The 23132-nt window shown below is 30.8% G+C and overlaps 2 protein-coding genes across 3 annotated transcripts; both read right to left on the bottom strand.

Moving 5' to 3' along the window:
• Positions 1–138: 138 nt before the first annotated feature.
• Positions 139–22886, bottom strand: LOC125074653 (high affinity copper uptake protein 1-like). 2 transcript variants are annotated; one of them, XM_047686041.1, is made up of 8 exons: positions 22554–22886; positions 12160–12313; positions 10237–10322; positions 3293–3376; positions 2927–3054; positions 2237–2332; positions 1650–1770; positions 946–1007 (listed from the first exon to the last, which is right to left on the bottom strand). In XM_047686041.1, exons 2-8 carry the CDS (start codon positions 12292–12294, stop codon positions 1004–1006), a joined length of 654 nt encoding a protein of 217 aa, XP_047541997.1. In that variant the 5' UTR covers positions 12295–12313; positions 22554–22886; the 3' UTR covers positions 946–1003. The 2 variants fall into 2 exon arrangements, with proteins under 2 accessions (XP_047541991.1, XP_047541997.1); XM_047686035.1 differs by lacking the exon at positions 1650–1770 and having other exon boundaries at positions 139–1007.
• LOC125074670 lies at positions 14852–16864 on the bottom strand. Its single transcript, XM_047686050.1, has 3 exons — positions 16468–16864; positions 16021–16268; positions 14852–14987 (listed from the first exon to the last, which is right to left on the bottom strand). Exons 1-3 carry the CDS (start codon positions 16572–16574, stop codon positions 14917–14919), a joined length of 426 nt encoding a protein of 141 aa, XP_047542006.1. The 5' UTR covers positions 16575–16864; the 3' UTR covers positions 14852–14916.
• Positions 22887–23132: the final 246 nt, after the last annotated feature.

Below are 23132 nucleotides of genomic sequence, written 5' to 3'. Positions count from 1 at the left end.
ATGAATAAAAAAACTACGAAAATTGTTCATTGTGTTTAATTTAACCATCGGTACTTTCCAGTTTTGAGGAAACCTTTTGAAATAAAAAAATACCCAATCATTTATATACTATTTATTTACAAGGCATTTTTGATACATTAATTTAAACGAATGAGTAACAATAAATTCATTTTTTACGTATAAATCAAAATGGCCGTTCGTAAATATAAAAAATGGCATCCTAACTGAAGATCAGCACTATATATTTGTTCATTATTTTTAATTAAACACTTATATTTACTGGAACATATATTTATTGCTTTTTATTATTGCCATGTATTAGCGTTTACATTGAGCAATCCGTACAACGTTAACAATATGATTTCAAATCATTTTCGTTAAAAACAAAACTTAAAATAAAATTCTATATATACTGAAAAACGTAAACCTGTACAAACATATCCGTAACTTGTAAATATATTTATAAGCCTCTATACAAAACTAATTATAGCACAATATAACTATTAGACGTCACTTTATTATCTGTTCCTGACTTTCACTCGTCGCTGCTTTCGCATTATGGCAACACGTAATCTGTGGACTGTCTTCTCTACTTTTGAATTCGACTTTTGTTTCAGAACAGTCGTCATTACTCTCTGTTTCGTGGATCACAACGGTCGTGTTCTGACTAGATTTGCAGCATTTTTCTTCTTTTTGTTCTTGTTTTTTACAACATCCATGTTCACTACGCAAGAGTTGTGTGTCTTCGACACTCGGACTGTCCTCCTTCTCACTTCCACTATTATGACACTGTCTCGTCCCAGCTAATAATTTTTTCGCCCTGGCAACCTTTGATGGACACTTTTTGGCTCCATAATGGCATGTAGTGTTACTACTTTCCCCTGCATCTTGTGAAGTGCTGACAGGGAAATAATGCGATGGCTGTATACACGTTCTCGTTTGACATATGAACAAATCGGACTCTGAGCTAACGGGAGAGTCTAAAAGCGGCGGAGTTGTGTTTTCAGCTGAAAAAAAAAACATTATAAATTAGTTCAATCGAATATAGAATTATATAATGATGTAATGAAGAAGCTTCACAATTGGCTGATGTCATCAACACGTAAGCAAGATTTAATGTATGTGACATGATATGAAGTAAATGAAATGATGAGAAACGCGAAATGAAACGATGACGCCATTACGGAAAGAATAAATAAAAAAATTAAGCAAAAAATAAATGCAATTTTTCACGAGTGCAAAATACTCTAAAAAAGTAACTAAGGTTCATACACCTGTATGTACTACGCAAAATACTGTGTAGAGGAATAGATCATCGAGGAAAAGGATAAGGAGGAATCTATTACAATATAGCTAAAATAACAATCTACGGAATGGATATAAAGAATTTGAGTAAGGTTACCAGACAACTATTTAAAATACCAAGTTTTATTAGCTGTAATAATTATTTAACCCAGTTACATTATGGTAACGTCCGATTGTATCGTATTGTAAATGTACCTTTCAAGAATGCTACTAATCCTTTTATTTCTTTCCATTGCAGTGTTTTAATTGTAAAAAAATATCACAATCAATTATAAATTATTCCTTTTTTTAAATCTGGTAACCTTAGTCAAAATTAGAGGCTTGTCATTTTGGGTATCATGTACTTGGGACGGTAGGAGTCATGTCCGAGCGTGGTGTCGGCCTGCTGTAGCTCCAGTGCGTCCAGCTGCTTGCACAGCTTGCCTTCGCACACTTCCCAGCTACACTTCTCAGTGTTGCAGCGGTCTGGGAGTAGGGATGGGATCGTAGCGTATCATTTTTAAAACACTTCGCTGAATATCCGTCGATAATTAAAATTATATATTACGCCTCGTAAACGTAGTGGACTGGATTTTTGGGAAGATGTTCTAAATATTGGATGAAATAAAATTGAATATTATTTTTCACAAAAATCAGCTTGTTTTATAAGAACCGTCACCGATTTTTTTTTGTTCAACTCTTGACATTTGAGTGTTTTTTATTAAAGGTTTTAGAAATTAGTGTTTTAAGTTTCTATAATCGATTAGAAAAAAAAATTACAATCATTTCCTTAAAGATTTATAATGAAATATAAGAAACATTAAAATATAAATGAAGATTAGGTTTAGCAAAATAAATGTGAGTACACAAATAGAGGGCAATGTTATTGCAATTCAAGCTGTTTGACAATAGAGGACCCAGGTGTACGTCATTAGTACTAAATATGTTTTACCTGTGTCGTCGCACTCCGGCGTACAAATAACCAGCCGCTTGGTACTGAAGCACTGCATCTGCAATCGGGTTAACTTCGTCCCGAAAAGGAAATACCCTATAAATAAAAACATTTCCATGAATATTATGTCGAACTAGCGGTCGCTCTATAAACTTTATTGTAACATATCTTCTAGTTTCTTCTATACTTTGAATTTCGATTTCGAGTTATAGTTGGCGAAAATTTGTCTGTACACCAATAAAAAAACCCATAGGAAAATTCAAAAAAGCCGTCATGGCTTACCTAATAAAAATTGTCATAAAATTCTAATGTTTGTGGCAATCACAACAACAGCAAGTAATCAAATATTAAAGAATATTGGCCAGGGCCAGACCGTAAAGTTTAGGGGGCCCTGGGCTAATACTATTTAGGGGCCCCACTTAAGACACACCTGAACGTAGACTTGAATTAAATTAATTAAATAGGTTTTATTAATTGCAGGATTCACAGTGCTGTAAACCATACGATCTGTTTAATTTAATAAAATGATGAATTATCGTCTATTTTTGACTGACTTGACTTAGCTGGAGGGCCCGTGTATCCACGGGGCCCTGGCCTGAAGCCCAAAAGGCCATACGATAGATCCGGCCCTGATATTGGCAAAATAAAAAGGTCACAGACGAGACCGTCTGTCTCTATTGTATAACATACCGAGCATCATTCCGAAGACCACAGCCAAGAGGAGATGCACGTTGTAAATCATGACGGTGAGCATGAGCAGGTAACCGACTACGTTGTGCAACACGAACACCGTCGTCTGGTGCGTGTTCACCAACGTTCTGAAAGCTCTCTACACTTAGTGCCACCCGGTAAACTTAACAAATATACTATGAGGTACTTCACGATTATAGCAGCACTGCTGGGTAAAGGCAAAGTTTGTGTATGATATATTAAATGTGTTAGAAATGATTAGTGTTTTCAGTTATCAGTAATTATAGTTATTTCAAAAAATATTTATTTATTCTTGCTTGCAAAATGTGAATTACAAAATATATTAGATAAGAAAATTAAATGTACCTGACACGAAATGACGCCCATCTACTGACTTGACCCGAACTGGTGTTGCGGCTAGTCGTTGGCTCCATGGCACTACCTGGATCCCTATAAAAAAAAATCGCTTAATATTCATACTTACAAAACTATGCTACCGTTACTGAAATATTAGATCGTGATGTGATTACACGTGAAAAACTTATTAATTAGGTATGTGTAGGTCAAATTTTGCAACTTAATTAAAGCAGCCAGATTGAGCTTGAATTAAGTATCCACTACTAGTGCTCGTGATTTTATTCGTTTCAGTACAGATATAAAATATAACCTTGATTTTATATAGTTGTTTTTTTTTTAATATCATCTTATTTTTCAAATAACGAAGGTTGTCTTTCCAAAAAAACCTAAAGCAGGTTCAATAATTTTATCAACATTGATATGTTTTTTTTAACAAAATATTAATTAAGATAATCTTATAGTAAATTACTTGAACATCATAAGGTTGATTAATCTAGTTAAGACAATTTATCCATTCACATTCTTTCAGTTGGGTAGTTGGTCAACATTACAAGGTCTCACATGGTTTAGAATTTAGAACGTGTTGCCAACTTGCCGTCAAATAGGCTAGTTGACAAAATTTGGAAATTAGTTTAAAACTATAGCTTAGCATCTATTTCACCCCAAAAATATACTATTTTAAGAAAAATAGGTTTTTTATGTTAGTATTTTGAGTTTTTAGAAATGAACTTGAAATTGACCGCGAAAAAGGCCAAGATTGTCATGGCGTCTTGAATGACGTCACACCTCGCGAAACAGCCGTGTTTGTGTATGACAGTCAATTGTGTTTTTTAATAAATAATGAATTCCTCGTATTATAAATACTGTATGGTGCCCCAATGTGAAACTACAACGATAAAAACGCCAGACAAATTATTCATATACGTACCAAACAATAAATAAATACGAATAAAGTGGTTAAATGGCATGGAGGCAAGATGCTCTTATTTTGTCAACTAATTCCACAATTTATTTCTGTGAAGATCATTTCGATGTAAGTATTAAATACAACTTGATATATCTATTTATAAATGTATAGTAAAAGAAATGAATTTAGCAAATATAATATATCACACATAACCTATAAAATGTTAGGACTAGAATAGGATTTTATGATTTGTTTGAGTTAAAATATTATTTTGTTTTATAAAATGTAATAATTCAAACTCTTTTTACTTTTTTAGTTGCCAAATGATATGACTAATTATACAGAGTATCATATTATGGGTAAAGACACAAGTGCGTATGAAACCAGGTTGTATACCAACGAAGTTCGAATGCCAAGAAGATATATGTTGAAAAAACAAAGTTTGTCAATAATCGCAGAGTGTTTGAAAGATCCAGAACCAAGTAGTACCCCCAGTTTATCTGCCATAATGATAATTGATAGCAACAACGTAGCGTTCCGCGCTTGTTTCGCGAGGTGTGACGTCACGCGACTCTGATTGGTGTTTAATGTCACGTGATTAAATGCCTCATTTTGTCGATTTTATTTTCCAAAAATACAATTAATCTTTTATTATTTTTGTAGAAAAGTTGTTTTTTTATTTACTAATTATCATGATTTATCATTAGAAACTCAAAGCCATCCGATTTATGATTAGTGGAAACAAGCCTATTCTCGAAGTCAACTTTACGACAAAATTATAGTAATTGTTATTATATGTAAATTATTCAGATTTAAATGTAAAATGATAGTTTAATTAATATAACGTATATAAGCTGTATATCCGTTTCACCTATTTTATTACGATTTAGAAATGTTTATTTTATACTTTTTACTTTTATATCTGCACAATTTATATTTGATCCGCCTCTATATTATTTTAATAAAATTTAAATTTAGGAAAAAATAAATTTAATTTTGTTTTATGGAGTAATGGTGATAAAATATTTTTAAAACATATCACCGGTCTGATTACTACCACAGATGATAGAAGGATTTATACACTAGGTACCTATGCCTATTCCAACCACATAAGGAATAAAAACAAATAAACAACATCTGAGATCGAATTCACGCGATATAATTTATTGATTGAGAGATTTGCGAAACAAACAATGCCGCTACAAATGTCGACAAAACTAAACTACTATAGAAGTAAAATTTAAGTATATAAGTATAAGTACTTCATTAAGTGGAATATTGTTGTATTCCAAATAAAGATATATTTATAAAGAACCTGCAGGTTGTTGTAAGATTTTGTTAATAAATTGATAGGTTTTACCTTTTTTTTAACAAAAATTAAATAATTTTAAATATCTAATTATTTATTTCTTAAGGACTAGGTACCAAATATTACACTTAGCAAATGAGGTAGACATCAGTTGAAAATGCATTTGGCTTGTACACTCATAGCTCTTAACTTTTTAATGACAACCCAACTCAGTCTACTTTAAACAGCCGTACGTAATTCGTCACATCCGCAAGAGAAACTACGATAGAGTTATAATATTTACAACACGTTTTAGTAATAAAATACCTATGTTTTGTTTATTTATATTATAGAGTATTTGTCTGTTGCTGAAAACGAATACAGTAAATGTTTATTGGAGATAAGAATTTATCTCATACATAATGTCGCTATCAGAGACTTTGTAAAATAATAATAATATTGGCTTATTGAAGTAAGATTAAATAGAGGTCTGTAAACTTTTACCAAGTACTAAAGAGATCCTTTTACAAAATAACAATAGGAGCCCGAGATATGCATGTTTTTCGGTAGATATAAATTAAATACTTTATACTAAGTATGTTTTTTTTTTATTATTAAATCTTAACATAATATAAGGCATAAATGGTTCATATAATCACAAAAGTCATTTAAAAAATAAAAGTTATCGGTTATTCAAGTAGGTTTTTAAAATCGGTTTCATATCGTCACGTAAAAGTATTAATTAAAATACAAAGCTGCCACCGGTTCAGAATGCCAATGAGAGATATCGTGCCAAATTCCCTAATAAAAAGTTTGAACACATAACAATTAATACAAAAATACACACTTTACGTATTCCTGAAACACGTAATTCTTAATACCAGCCGTATTAAATGAAATTTGATATCATTTTTAAATTTATAACCTACGTTTCTAAATTCTAAATTAAATTATTTGGCTTAGTTGAATAAAAATTGTTTGACGACCATTATTGTCAACTTATTATTTGCTCTAAACTTAATGTAACTACCTAGCAAAGTTTTATTTTTATTCTTCGAATTGTTTTTAGGTTTCTTTTATTAATTTTTTATCAATTAATAGGTACAAAATTTAATTTAAATGCATGTTTTAGTTTCAATTACAATATATCACAATGTGTCACAAGTATCTAGCTTAATTAACCATCCAAATAAACGCCTAGCTTCTTTACTAAACGGCGCTGTAAAACCGGCGGCCTGAATGACACTCAGCCAATTCATCTTCCGTTTATAAAATAGGGACTATAATGTAAATATGTATATATACTTAAAACGGTAATCAAATTATGATTGATATGTTATGTTGGAAAGAAAATACTCGCTTTTACCTTCAATTTATATACTCGCTAAAGTTTGGCATTCGTTGCAATAGAGAGAGTAGTAGAGAGTACTGATAGAAACGAGTAATAGTATCCAAGTCAATAAAACTCAAACCACAGATATACGAACAATTTTTTAGATAAAAGAAATCATTAAAGGTAAGGAAGTATTTTTAAATAAATATCCTCAAACAATCTTATCTCACATACTAACCTACATAGTAAAATACACGGCCTTCAAAACTGTTACACCGGGAGCAATTTATTTCAATAAGAATATTTACTTGACTTAATGTTAATCAATCGCCGAAACATAAATTTATTTTTATAAATTTCAAATGGATATTTGTATATTATTGTAGAAAATCATATCGTCAACAATAGTATATATTCATAGCTTTTAGTTGAGTCGGCGTGTTGAGTCAGTCAAACATATCAGTTTGTAAATGTCAGAATGAAGAAGACGTAAAAATTTGATCGATATTTGGTACGTTGAGTTAACAGAATTAATTTAATTTTAAAAACAACTAGGCAACGGAAGCACTGAGCCGAGATGGCCCAGTGGTTAGAACGCGTGCATCTTAACCGATGATTTCGGGTTCAAACCCAGGCAGGCACCACTGAAATTTCATGTGCTTAATTTGTGTTTATAATTCATCTCGTGCTCGGCGGTGAAGGAAAACATCGTGAGGAAACCTGCATGTGTCTAATTTCAACGAAATTCAGCCACATGTGTATTCCGCCAACCCGCATTGGAGTAGCGTGGTGGAATATGCTCCAAAACCTTCTCCTCAAAGGGAGAGGAGGCCTTTATCCCAGCAGTGGGACATTTACGGGCTGCTTATGTAGGCAACGGAAACGCACACATACATATATAGATATTATGTATTGTAATTTCAGTAGTTCGGGATGGCGAAATAAAATTGTGTTGTACCATGATGTTTCAATCTCTCTCCATATTTTTACAATGCCCCAATCATCCAATTGTTTTCTCTATGACAGCTCAATCACTTTTAAAATAAGAAATAATGTTACATGCCAGTAATAAAAGATATAAAATAATACCAACTAAAGTTGTACAAATTATTGATCAATTAAATACAATAATAATTGTAATAATATGTAATAATAATAATGTGACATTATTAATTATGATATCCTATGACGTAGCACCGTATTGGAGGCTAGGGCTAGTCTCGTAACAGTATATATGAACCCGTTATTTATATAACGGGGTTCAAACTTCGGGTCTAAAATATTTAAGTTAGATTTGACAGTGTTTATACGCCCGTGTCTCGCGAAAGCGCGTGAAAGTCGTAACGCCCCCGGCTCTTATGTCGTGTGGATTTGCAGTTCCATCAGATTATGAGAATAGGCTAGTTGACAAAATTTGGAAATTAGTTTAAAACTATAGCTTAGCATCTATTTCACCCCAAAAATATACTATTTTAAGAAAAATACGTTTTTTAAGTTAGTATTTTGAGTTTTTAGAAATGAACTTGAAATTGACCGCGAAAAAGGCCAAGTTTGTCATGGCGTCTTGAATGACGTCACACCTCGCGAAACAGCCGTGTTTGTGTATGACAGTCAATTGTGTTTTTTAATAAATAATGAATTCCTCGTATTATAAATACTGTATGGTGCCCCAATGTGAAAGTACAACGATAAAAACGCCAGACAAATTATTCATATACGTACCAAACAATAAATAAATACGAATAAAGTGGTTAAATGGCATGGAGGCAAGATGCTCTTATTTTGTCAACTAATTCCACAATTTATTTCTGTGAAGATCATTTCGATGTAAGTATTAAATACAACTTGATATATCTATTTATAAATGTATAGTAAAAGAAATGAATTTAGCAAATATAATATATCACACATAACCTATAAAATGTTAGGACTAGAATAGGATTTTATGATTTGTTTGAGTTAAAATATTATTTTCGTTTTATAAAATGTAATAATTCAAACGCTTTTTATTTTTTTAGTTGCCAAATGATATGACTAATTATACAGAGTATCATATTATGGGTAAAGACACAAGTGCGCATGAAACCAGGTTGTATACCAACGAAGTTCGAATGCCAAGACGATATATGTTGAAAAAACAAAGTTTGTTAATAATCGCAGAGTGTCTGAAAGATCCAGAACCAAGTAGTACCCCCAGTTTATCTGCCATAATGATAATTGATAGCAACAACGTAGCGTTCCACTCTTGTTTCGCGAGGTGTGACGTCACGCGACTCTGATTGGTGTTTAATGTCACGTGATTAAATGCCTCATTTTGTCGGATTTTATTTTCCAAAAATATAATTAATCTTTTATTATTTTTGTAGAAAAGTTGTTTTTTTATTTACTAATTATCATGGTTAATCATTAGAAACTCAAAGCCATCCGATTTATTATTAGTGGAAACAAGCCTATTAACATGTATTTTCACTCACACGTGCGCAGTTATCTATTCCCATGAAAACGGTCGCCTTGGCTGATCAGATAGGAGAACATCACCATCGACACGATATTAACAGTTACATGTAACACCTGATTGTTTAATTTCCTAATTTATTTTAAATAGATATATCATTCTAAAAACGCCGTGATCAATATGTATATATGAATGTATGTATGTATACGTTTCGTTGTGCTTTCCTTTTTGAGAAATCTCTCTCTATACGGGTAAAATTAAGTATTTACTCTGTTACTTTTATAAATTAGATACATAATATATTTTATTAAAATAAGCTATTTTAAATAATATCGAATATTTAACACATCCATACGAAACTTCATTATAAACAAAAGCCAATTACTTTAGTTCCATAAAAAAAAAACTATCATCATGTTTTTTTTTTATGGAACTAAAGTAAGATCATGTGCGTTAGGCGATTCAGGTGTTCGCGAATGTATTGCATTTCTACTAAGTATAATTGGACAAAATTAGGAAAAAGGTTATAGGTATACATATTTTTTAACATACATTTTTAAAATTGGAGTATATTTTATTACTACTAATAAACCTTATTACATCTGATTTCTGCTAGTGAAAGTCTCGTTAAAAAATCAGTCTAGCCGTTCCAGAGATTAGTCGGAACAAACAGACAGACCAAAATTGAAAAATATGATATTGTGGTGTTGTGTATACATACATATGCATTTAGTGACAAACGGTTATTTTAATAGTACAAACAGAGACTCCAATTTTATTATATGTATAGATTATAATAAATACTCCTTCTAGGTTCATTTTGCAATTTCAAGAAAATAACATGAGATATTTAATTTTAATTTTACTATGTCCAGATCGTCCAGGACCTTCTCGGCAGCATTCTCATAATCCTGATGACAGTGGTCTACCGCACTCCAATTTTATTATATGTATAGATAATTTTCCTTACCGATCACATAGCAGATTTCGTCTCTCATCCGAACGATACGGGTACAGTTTCTTGTGAGCTTCTTTCTGGACTCCCGCTAGGTACACCTAAGGAAAATATGATTATTATTTTCATAGCTTTCATTATAAATGTCAATGTGAAGAGGATGAACAGAAGACAGATCATCATGGAGGTATATGTTTGTTAGCCAGACGCACCTCGGGCATCCTTGGCTTCACTACCTCATGATTTATGATGATGTTTTTAGATTTTCTTAGATTTCTTAGATCTCTAAGCCTGGTAATCTCGTCGGGCCTTATATAAATCACAAAAAACAAGAGTTTTTCAAAATCCTTTTAGAGTAAACGGCTTAAAAACGGCTATGACTTCTCGAAAAAAAAAATTAAAATAATTTAGCCTAATAAAGCCAGTTAATGTCTTAACCAAAGCTCTGAAAGTTATCACTTTAAATACACAAATCTAATTGTTTATAAACATTTTTTTAATCATCTGTTACAGCTGAGCAAGTGGTATTGCTTATTCAAACGGTAGAAATAATCATTTTTACATTTTTTTTATTTTTAACAATAAAGGTCGGCAATATATACTAAACACAAAAATACTTGACAAACATGACAAGAGACTAGATAGTTTTAGTTTTATTTAAACGTATCATTGTTTCGATTATAGAGACGTGTGCAATGCTTAGCCTTTAAGGCCAAAAATGTCACGATATCAATTGCCAACTAAGCTTAGGCCAAGAATATTGGATGATAACCTTACTTTACAGAAGAATTTGCAGACATATTTTTTTAAATTCACATATTTTTATTAAATACTAAAATGCAACATTATTTTTATTCAGTAGACGATTTTACAATCGGGTGACTGTAACATGATGTCCACCTAACCGCTTTCAGACACGATGGTCGAAGACAACATAGAAAATTAATGAACTTTTCTACATCGACTCGGTTGGGAATCGAACCCGGGACCTCTGAGTGGCGTACCCATGAAAACCGGTGTACACACTACACGGAGGTCGTCATCACTACTATACTTGGTGGTAGAGATTCTTGGTGCATCCGGGTAGGTTACCCATTTATCTCATACTCTAACGCCAAACACCAATACTTAGTTTTGTTCGTTTTGTGCGAAGGGTAAGAAAGTCAGTGTAACTACAGGCATAAAGAAAGTAAAATCTTAGTTGTAAAAACTGCATTAGAGAGATTTTCATTGTCTTATATTAATTCGATGGGACGACTAATACCATACGACCTAGCTAATCAAGATAAACCGTTTCAAAATGTACTCGTATAAACGATACTTTTAATTTTACTAACCAGGCAAAGGTAGTCTTTCATCATGATTTATATTTTATCCTAACTTTAAATTACCTTTAAACAGTACATGTATAGAATATTTGACATAATTTTTTGTTATGTACGCTCAAAAACGAGTGATTGAGTGTTCTTTTCTTCAATTTTGATTTTAACCTTAATCGAAACTTATAGATTACCTTGAAAGTATACGAGAGCAAACATGATCAATGAGTTTTAAAAAATATAATATATATTGGATATATAAATGTAATCAATCATTACTTATACTGTACGAATATAATATGTACAGTGGAAGAAAATAATTTTGTGTGATTTTATCCTTCATAATAATTTATTATTTATTTATCTATGACAACATTTTTTTTGTTTTTTTATATGTTTTAAGTCTGCGTAAACTTTCTTCTCCACTATTCAATGTATATTTGCAGTAATCTCCGACATATTCGAAATATTATTCAATAAATTATTTAAATATTTAAAAACTATAAATCTGATCCATACCCTTTCCATAAAAGCAAAACGATAGAATTATGGACTAAAAAAATAGAGATATATTTTATTGATATCTTAAATGAAAAATAAAATACAAAGTCGTTCGTACCTTTGATCCCTCAAAGAGTAAAGCTACGAAGAAAAGCACGATCCATGTAATAGCGAAGGCCCATCGTGTATTTATTGTGAGCCCGGCGAAGAGGAACTCGCCGAGATCGTAACCGAACCACATCCACATATGCATCTTCGATTCTTCTCTTCACCTGCACGAAGATAAAGACTTGTGATATTGTTTGCTTTGTACTATCCGTATCATTTATTAATTAGGCAAATAAATAACGACACAGCAGTCGATATGAACGGATCGACTTAATCTTTTTTTCGACTACAGGAACACAATTTTCGTTATGACTAGAGTCATACATTAAGATAATTTATCACGACCATTGTCTTCAACCAAATAACTAGAATCAATTCCGTTATTGTAAACATTAAGACACAATGGCCGTTTATATTTATAGAATATTAAATGTTAACATAACATTACGTGTCGTAAGCACAAATATATTATAGTAAAATAAAAAAAATTACAATTCTCTATGTTGATTTTATTTTGCCCTCGTTTTACAATTATTAATTTTGTGATATTAGTAATATCCCTTTATTCACAGTAGAAAGTAGAAATAGAAAAATCGTTAAATTTGTGGCTAATTTCTGACACACTCTTAATGTTATAGCAGGTTTCGCATTAATCTATAAGGGTGCCAATGTTTAAGGACATATCAGCATAAAAACCCTCATGATCAGTGTAACTATATCAGTAGGTGAGTTGTACCGTGGTGTTATTTGGAAATCGTAGCAGAATTAGCTCTAGTCAAGCATCAAGCAATTGAATAATAGTCTATAAAGTATTTAATATTGATTGATATAGCATAATGCTACATATTATTAAGCTGGATGTTTCGGAAGAATCTAATAAATTGTTACCGAATCTTACGCTCTGGTTGAAATAAGATTGTATCACCAAAATAGATAAGTCAAAGTCAAAGTCAAAAATCTTTATTCAATATAGAAGTGTTTACACTTGCTTATTGATTGTCAAAAATCTACCACCGGTTCGGAATTTAACACCTCAGACCTGAGAAGAACCGGCGAAAGAAACTCAGCGGGATATATTTTTTTTTAACCATTTTCAATGTACAATGATAATTATATTTTAGTTATTTGAAACAGCCTAGAGGCGATCATTTCATTCCCAAGGTGTGCAGTCAACTAAAAAGTCATTAGTGTTGTAATATCCTTTAGCACACAAACGCTCTTTAACGACTCTTTTGAATTTTATAATTGAATAATTTTGAACGTTTTCTGGGATCCTGTTGTAAAAACGTATACATTGCCCCAAAAAAGAGTTACTAACCCTGTGTAATCGGGTACTTGGAGTAACAAGTTTATTCTTGTTCCTAGTGTTAATAGAATGTAAGTCAAAATTTCTGGGAAAATCATTTATGTTTTTGCGTACATACATAACACTACATTTAACAATTATTAGTCGTTACAAATTTAACAATTATTAATCGTTACAAATTTCACGCAAAATCAAAGAAAAATGATAAGGTCTTTGAAGTCATACTGAAGAATTATTTTTTATAACAATGCTTAAGTGATAATAATATCGATTTTATTCCATTAATAAATATGTAATAAAATGACAATGATTTTACTACTTCGATAACAATTAACGGCTCTATAACGCAATAACTGAAATTTACGGTAAAAAATAAGTTATCTTCATCAAAAGTAACTTGCCGAAATAATTCTTTTTTTAAGTTAATATTAATTTCATAGATTTCAAATGAATTGACATTTTTCTTTATCAAATTGTCTAAAGCTTGTATGTGTTTCTTCTAAAATTTTATAGCTATAATAGTTGATCAGGTTCTTAGGGATTTTTGTTATTATGATAATGTTTAGTAATAAGTGTAGTGGCTAACCGCGCGGTGGCGGGTAAACCACCACAATAGCATTCCCCACGAGGGTTCGTGTCAATCAGGCGGCCGACTGTAAAACTTAAGGGGACTACATGAGCTAAATGCAAGTTTTATAATGCAAAAAAGTATATGATCCAATGCAGTAAACCAAATGAAAAAAATATATGATAATCTTCAGGATACATGCTAAGTATTTGTTATTTTGAAAACATGATGTAATTAATTTGGTACGATAGAAAAAAATCACAAAGTTACCTCTAAAAAGATCTTTTAATCAATAATAACTATACTTATATACGTTCCATAATTCTGGTTTTTTGTCAGATTATTCTACAAGCAATATACTATTTAACCTCGGTTTCACTTTTTTAGTAAAATCAATAGATTTTTTTAAAATCCGATATTCTTATTTTCGAACAAAATGCGTACGCATGTGTGCGTAAACGCCGTGTACAGACAATGCCCAAAGAGTATGTAAAGTAAGAGTCGGCACTTAGAACACTAGTCCCGAGCTCACGCACACATATATGAACCGTACGAGAAGCACTACCAACCAATTGGATGTAAAATACGGAAGTACTTACTGCCAACACAACCACTTTTTTGACAACTGTAGGGAGGTGGTGGTGTCGACAATAAATGTATCGATATCGATAAAATAGTAATGTGCTTTAATTGTCGATAAAATAGATAATGTCTGTATTTTTCATTTTATAGTTTTGGATTTAAATAAATAAAAACACAAACTTTTAACTCAAAATGTAATTTATTTACTTATGTTGTTACAAGCACTTTTAAAATCGTCAAGTGAGTTATAGTCTACTTTTACTTATCATAATTAAGATACAAACAAAATGAAGTAAATGAAATATAATTTTTTACATTAAATAATTGAATAGTTCCTCAACTGCCATTCTGGTATTGATATTGGTACTTTCTGCCAGTACAACTGTAAACAAGGAATATTTATTAAGTAATTGGCATAACAAATATAAAAAAATCATGATCTCTTTCAAATACCAAATAACATTTTATAATAATAAATAACATTAAATATGTATGAAATAAATAGTAATAACACAAATATTAAATAATATCATAATTAACAAACCTTGAATGCATTTAATATTTGTGCAATTATCGAATAATTTAAATGAGTAATATTGTTATCAGTACATACTTAGAATTAGAAATATTATGAATTACTTAATTATGAAAAAATAAAGCAGTAACTTCAATTTTTATATTAAAATATAACAAAAGAATACTTTGTTATATTTTTCATATTGTTGCATGGTAATAAAAGTAATAGAAAAAAAATGCTTAAAAATTACTAATTATAAATAATAAACAAATTCTTTAATTAATATAATGTAATAATATGGTTAGTAAAATAAAATTATTTGAAATATAAGCAGTTAATTATAATTGCGCTTTAGTTATTACTCAATATCAATATTCAATCCAGTCAGTCTTGAATTGAATCTAGGTATATAATTTAATTGAAATGAAAGAAATATTAATAATATTTAGAAAATAATTAAAATTTAATGTTTGAAATGACATAAAATGTGAAACTGTAAATTAATATTTTTAATAGTATAAGAAATAAATAAATATACAAAAAACTAAATGTTACTTATTAGAAATTGTATTATTAGATATGAATATGAATGTCATTACTTAAGTATAGTTTTTTTTGCATTTCAGCAAAATGAACTTTTAAAATATGAAGAAAGAGAAATAAAGGGAGTTTATTATTCAATATGCAACCTCTTTAATGTGATACTATAGAATAAGAATTTTGTGGAATACACAGGCGTTTTAAGTTCAAGATATCTAGATGATCTTTAATCTCTACTATGCAATTCACATGAGAACTTATGTGCTTTTTAAAGTAATTGGAGGAACACAAACAATAAAGAATTTAATTACTATAATTTAAATAAACACATACTTCGTTTTTACTTTAATTTACATACCTGAGTCCTTTTTCTTCATTTCATAAAAGGACTTAACATGTAAAGGAAACTCATTCAAAGTATCATCAGATAAAGGTGGTCTAGTAAGCTTCACAGTTGGCACTGCAGTTTTAAGTAAACAATTTCCTTTGGTATTGAAAAACTCAGGCACAAAATGAGAACCACATATATACTTTAACTCATGCAACTTCTCAATCGGCAAATGAATTAAATCTTCATCACCAGTTGCTTTCACCCATAATCGGCATCTGAAAGCAGCATTTATACGTTAAAGTAAGGGTAGCATGCTTCTAAGTTTACTTTTCATAAGTCGGTTCGATTCAAATATACGACCAGATACTTAAGTTTTTCTGTTGTAAACTTGTAAAATTGTAAACATTAAAATGTTAGATGTTTTGATAAATTTAATAATGTGAAGACATAAAATAAATATGGTATTTAACTTACTGATCTGGGTCTAAAGGAAAACTTGAAAGGAGCGTGTTAGACTTGGGTAACTTTCGCACACCACAAAACGCACACTTCCTATAACTGTAATGTCGTATATTCTCCATTACAATACAATTAGTAATCAAATAACACAGTTATTATCAATGAAAATAAAATTTTCAAGATACACCGAACTTCACAAATACGTTGTTAAATTCGAAATGTCGAAAACAAATATGGCTGTTCTCTGTAACAAACTACCAACATTCCGAATGATTTATATCTGTGTGTTGGCTAAGGATTCATAAGTTTCTCGATTCCGTTCTTCAACTAAATTTAAACTTTATTACGTACGTAATAAGGTTAAGATTACATTGCTTTGCAATGTTTTCGACTATTTCTTAGAAACTGTCGCCGCACTGACAATGCCGGCCGAGGCCTGATGCTATACAGACGTGTCGATCTTTTCGCCGCATCATTCATTACGTTACGAGATATTTTTTTGTAATTTTAATTGTAAATTCATTGTTTCATGTTTTCTTATAATAAATTTTATTCTTTCTTGTAAATAAATATATTAAGTTAAAATAGTGTAGTAGTAATTAGGCATTTGATTTTTAATAATATTTTTTGTTATAAATTTTAATTGTGTAAATATGGGAAATAAAGTGAAACGCGTGAGGAAAACTAAAAAACGTTTATATAAATCAAGCGCCGAACATACATATGAACGATATTAAAAGGTAAGAGTATTTAATTAGTAAACATATTTTTTTTTTTATAAATTTTGAATATTGAAAAAATCTATTAGAAAAATGTGCAATCAGTTCGCATATAATCAGATTTTTCGAGCAATTCTTAATAATTACGATAGAGTATTTGGTCAAAAGAAGGAAAACATCAATTGACTTTCATGGGGATCAAGTGACTACATTCGATCCCCATGAACTCGAAGCATTTTTTTTTCATTATAACTACTATGACATATTAAGATACATATTTTTTAAATACATAATTTTATAATTAATAAAAATGTAATTACTAACATATATTTATTTTTTACAGAATAAAGAAAGTCGAAAACAATAACACGGAAGCTATTTATATTGCGTAAGAGTTTAATTTTATCGATTGTTTATAATAAGAATTAAAGTTATGTATGAACTAATTTTAATAATAATAAAAAAAAGTAAAGTCGTAACAAAAAAAATTTAATTGTTGTGAACCAGAGAACTAGAATATTTAGAAGTGTCATTTGTACGTAATTCATAAATTTAAATTTTTTTGTAACGACTGCCATATTGGATTGAATATAGCAGCAATTCATGAATCGTGCATTGTCATCGAGATTAAATATGTGTGCCAACTTTTAGCTGAAAGTTGGTGTAATATTTATTCCAAGATTCCAGGACATATGTAATAACATTAATACATACAAGTGAAATTAAATAAAAAATTAAAAAAAAAAATTAACACTAAATGTTTTTTTTTTGTAGTACTAAATATAAATAAAAATATTTTAAGTTTAATTAAATTAGTTTTATTTTTTAATCATTTTCGAATAACAGTCAAAAGCAATACAAATAATTCTAATATCCTATCTATTTTTATGAGATTTATGATTAAACCTATTATGATTAACCTTTCATTTATCAATGATTCAACCAAACCGAATTGACAACTTCTTTTTTAGTAAATATTTAGATTTTTTTTTTTTTAATTTAATATATATTTTTTCTTTATGAACCAATATTAATAAAACGAACAAATACTACGCTATATGTTACCCCACGGTCACTACACTACAGATTTCGAACACTTACGATTTTATTATATAAATAGATCATTAAACTTTTATAAAATGTTAAAAATTGGTATGTTTCAATATTTAGTATAAGAACTAATTGTGGTATAATAATATAAATAATAGAAAAAAAAGGTTAAAACTAACTGTCTATTTTATTGTATACAAAATATAAATAAAAATATTGTAAGTTTAATTGAATCAGTTTTATTTCATAATCATTTGTTAACTAACATCGAAAGAAATAAAAATAATTCTGTTGTCCTATCTATTTTTTATGAGATTTATGATTGATCTTACGTCGCTCGGTTTGGCGCCATCTATTAGAATATTTGGGCGTAATCTCGTTACCTCGCTTAACCCTTAGTACACGGGCTTGCCGTTTTTGTCGATTTTGTAAGTGTGTGCGTGCGATTCTCAAGGGCACTTAGCTCTTGTAGTCCTCTTAAGCCAAAACCTTAGCAGCATGAATAGTGAAAGGGGGTTGGGTTTAGTAAAAGTCACCAAAATCGTGGTGACTTTTACTAAACCCAACCCCCTCAAAAATCTACTCGCGTCGTGCGAAACAGCACTGTTTTCGAGAAAATTAAGAAAAACTATTATAACCTATCAAATAGATCATAATATATATCGCACTATATAAGCAGGATAAGTACATTTTTTGTTTAAGTTCGACAAGGAGGCTATATAGATAAGGTGCTTGTCATATGTCAAAACGCTAAATATGTGTCTAATATTACGAATGTGCTTTGACGTTATTCAAATTTAAATGTTGTTTGTTGTGATTTATTTTGATGATTTTGACACACATTTGATTGTATAAAATTGACACAAAACCGACTCTGTTAACTCTAACTCAATATGGTGTTGTCGGTCTTACCACTAGAGTGTCTTTTAAGAAAAGTGTCTGTGTTTTATTACGAAATTTTTGATAAATTGCCTGATTTGAGGTTAGAATTATAAGATTAGTTTTTGCCATCTCTCATCTCAGGAACGGAGCAAATTCGCATCATGAGAATAGTACCAGAGATAGGGAGAATACCCGAGGCCTCCCCCACTGTCCCTCTACCCCCTGCTCCTGCACCCGATTTCTAAACCGCACCCGAAAGACGATATGGCTGGAAAGAATGTTACTTGTGAGGTGATGTTTGACAGAGAAGTATGAAAGAAGAAGACATGCTGTACCGACCCCAAATAAAATTGGTAAGGGCTGGAGGAGGATGATGATGATGATGATGATGATGATGATGATGATGACGATGACGATGACGATGACGATGACGATGACGATGATACGATGACGATGATACGATGACGATGACGATGATACGATGACGATGATACGATGACGATGACGATGACGATGATACGATGACGATGATACGATGACGATGATATGATGACGATGACGATGATACGATGACGATGACGATGATACGATGACGATGACGATGATACGATGACGATGACGATGATACGATGATACGATGACGATGATACGATGACGATGATACGATGACGATGATACGATGACGATGATATGATTTCGATGATACGATGACGATGACGATGATACGATGACGATGACGATGACGATGATACGATGACAATGACGATGATACGATGACGATGACGATGACGATGATACGATGACGATGATACGATGACGATGACGATGGTACGATGACGATGATACGATGACGATGATATGATTTCGATGATACGATGACGATGACGATGACGATGATACGATGACGATGACGATGATACGATGACGATGACGATGATACGATGACGATGACGATGATATGATGACGATGACGATGATACGATGACGATGACGATGATACGATGACGATGACGATGATACGATGACGATGACGATGATACGATGATACGATGACGATGATACGATGACGATGATACGATGACGATGATACGATGACGATGATACGATGACGATGATACGATGACGATGATACGATGACGATGACGATGATACGATGACAATGACGATGATACGATGACGATGACGATGACGATGATACGATGACGATGATACGATGACGATGACGATGATACGATGACGATGATACGATGACGATGATATGATTTCGATGATACGATGACGATGACGATGACGATGATACGATGACGATGACGATGATACGATGACGATGACGATGATATGATGACGATGACGATGATACGATGACGATGACGATGATACGATGACGATGACGATGATACGATGACGATGACGATGATACGATGATACGATGACGATGATACGATGACGATGATACGATGACGATGATACGATGACGATGATACGATGACGATGACGATGATACGATGACGATGACGATGACGATGATACGATGACAATGACGATGATACGATGACGATGACGATGACGATGATACGATGACGATGATACGATGACGATGACGATGATACGATGATACGATGACGATGATACGATGACGATGACGATGATATGATGACGATGACGATGATACGATGACGATGACGATGATACGATGACGATGACGATGATACGATGACGATGACGATGATACGATGACGATGATACGATGACGATGATACGATGACGATGATACGATGACGATGATACGATGACGATGATACGATGACGATGACGATGATACGATGACGATGACGATGACGATGACGATGATACGATGACAATGACGATGATACGATGACGATGACGATGACGATGATACGATGACGATGATACGATGACGATGACGATGATACGATGACGATGATACGATGACGATGATATGATTTCGATGATACGATGACGATGACAATGATACAATGACGATATAATGTATTGTATGTAACTACCAATGTCAATATGTCAAGTTAACATATCAAGTTGAACTTTTGGAATGTCAATAAAATAATTTAATAAAAGAAGGGTTAAGCTGAATAGAATATGGACTACAAAGGTATACTTAATGTTTCATGTGCTTCTAACATGTGCTATATGTTTTGATGGAGGGGAAAATTGGAAAATACTAACAGGTGTTATTACTTTGTTAGTATTAATTTCATAAATTACATTTACATTAACTTAAAAAAACGAGTCTTTTATATTTCCTAATATGGCGATAAATATTTCAATATACTATGTACATTGAAGTTATTGTTAAATTACTGAAGTTTACTTCCTGTTATTATGTACCTACTTAGATAAAAAGATAAAATCTCTGATTAACATCCATCATTTGTTTTAATCTATAATAATACTAAGTAAGATTAATAAACATTAATTTGTAACATTATTTAATAAAACATATCTTATCTGAAAGATGTTTATGTTGTATGATCTATTATATTTTGTACTACATATAATGTATTATTATGTAATATGTTAAGTGTGCATTATTAAAATTGTTTAATATATACATATAATATGCATTGCATAATATAAAAATTATACTAATATAATAAAAAAAAATACAAAATTTGAATAAAAAAGATCTGACAAAAAAACTTTTTTTTTATGGATGATATAATTTTTTTTTTTTTCATACAGCCAGTCATAATATAAATTATGTATATTGTATAGTTTTATAGTCATATTGAAAATTATAAAGGCAATATTTACTAAAAATGCCTTTATTTTTAATACTTTTAAATTACTTTCTACCACATGTCAATCAACTCTGAAAACATTGTCTAGGATAGGAATTAAACACCTACTTAAGAGACAAGACCTATGTCTCAGAACTATCTAACTATGAAGCCATAATTACATAGATCTGAGTATGACTTTATAGTTTGAATATGGATCACCTATGTCAAAATGGCAGATTCATTTATTGAAACTTTTTGATTTTAAAAAATATATAAACATGCTCAACTTATACATTCATTTCCTTTGATAAATAAATATATTTAAATATTGACAAGAGACTTAATGAATTGAATACAAATTTAATATTCAAACTTCAATAATTTATTAAAAACACTAGATCAATTATTTAAATTTAATGGTGACATACCTACATGTAGTTTAGGTTTTTTTATATCACCAAAATCTAGTTAATTTCTTTAAAATCATAGAAATAACACCACTTTGTTATAGTAGACAAACAATCAAATATTAATGTAAAAGTATCTTCAATTATTTATTTATTTTCTGTATTCATTGATTTCTATTATTTTTTCTTTGAATCTCTTTGAGTTCATTGTGATATTTAAAAATAATTTATGAAAGCATATAATATATATCGTACTTTAAATAAAGTTTAGTGCAACTTACCTATATAGATAACACTTTTAACTGTCTGTACCTCATTTCTATTTACAAATCCATCCTTCTATCACTCGATGAATTCATCGCTATCTTATGACGATTTATCTAATAGTAAATAATATAATATAAATAACCCACTTTTCAATGAATGGCTCAACGATAAAACGTTATACAGACAATTTAAACGACGAGATTATGTAATTAATTTAAAAATGAAAGTGGCAAATCGCAATTTTTATTTAATTTAAACAATTGCTCGCTAGTGGTTGCAAGTGCAGAACTTGAAATATTTATCAATTTATTATGAAAAAGGGGCCAGTTAACTATAAGTCACCTTGTGACAACTGACAGTTGACAGATGTTTAAATTATTTTTGTTACATTGACATATGACAACTTGTTTTTATTTCTTTTGGAAAACAGACAATGAAGCAATAATAAAAAAGGTTAAAAAATATATATATAAAGCTGCCGTGGTTCATTTTTTGCCCCGGGAATCAAAATTGCGATTTCAAGGAAAATTCTGCTAGGATCTTTTCCATAATTCTACGCGATAATGATTTGTAAATAAACAGTGTAGAGCGAC

This window comes from Vanessa atalanta, chromosome 2, assembly GCF_905147765.1.
Source record: "Vanessa atalanta chromosome 2, ilVanAtal1.2, whole genome shotgun sequence".
Classification (NCBI taxonomy): Eukaryota; Metazoa; Arthropoda; class Insecta; order Lepidoptera; family Nymphalidae; genus Vanessa; species Vanessa atalanta.
Note: the sequence above shows the minus strand (reverse complement) of the source record. Positions and strands in the feature narration are given on the sequence as shown.

What these genes read in the sequence shown, in the direction of transcription:
- LOC125074670 (XM_047686050.1), bottom strand. Translation starts at nt 16,574, where the DNA reads ATGGAGAATATACGACATTACAGTTATAGGAAGTGTGCGTTTTGTGGT. An exon ending in TTTCCTTTAGACCCAGATCA is followed by an intron (nt 16,269 to 16,467) that starts GTAAGTTAAATA and finishes TGCTGCTTTCAG; the next exon opens with ATGCCGATTATGGGTGAAAG. An exon ending in AATGAAGAAAAAGGACTCAG is followed by an intron (nt 14,988 to 16,020) that starts GTATGTAAATTA and finishes CCTTGTTTACAG; the next exon opens with TTGTACTGGCAGAAAGTACC.
- LOC125074653 (XM_047686035.1), bottom strand. Translation starts at nt 12,294, where the DNA reads ATGCATATGTGGATGTGGTTCGGTTACGATCTCGGCGAGTTCCTCTTC. An exon ending in TACTCTTTGAGGGATCAAAG is followed by an intron (nt 10,323 to 12,159) that starts GTACGAACGACT and finishes TATTTTCCTTAG; the next exon opens with GTGTACCTAGCGGGAGTCCA. An exon ending in GGTCTTCGGAATGATGCTCG is followed by an intron (nt 2,333 to 2,926) that starts GTATGTTATACA and finishes TTTTATTTATAG; the next exon opens with GGTATTTCCTTTTCGGGACG.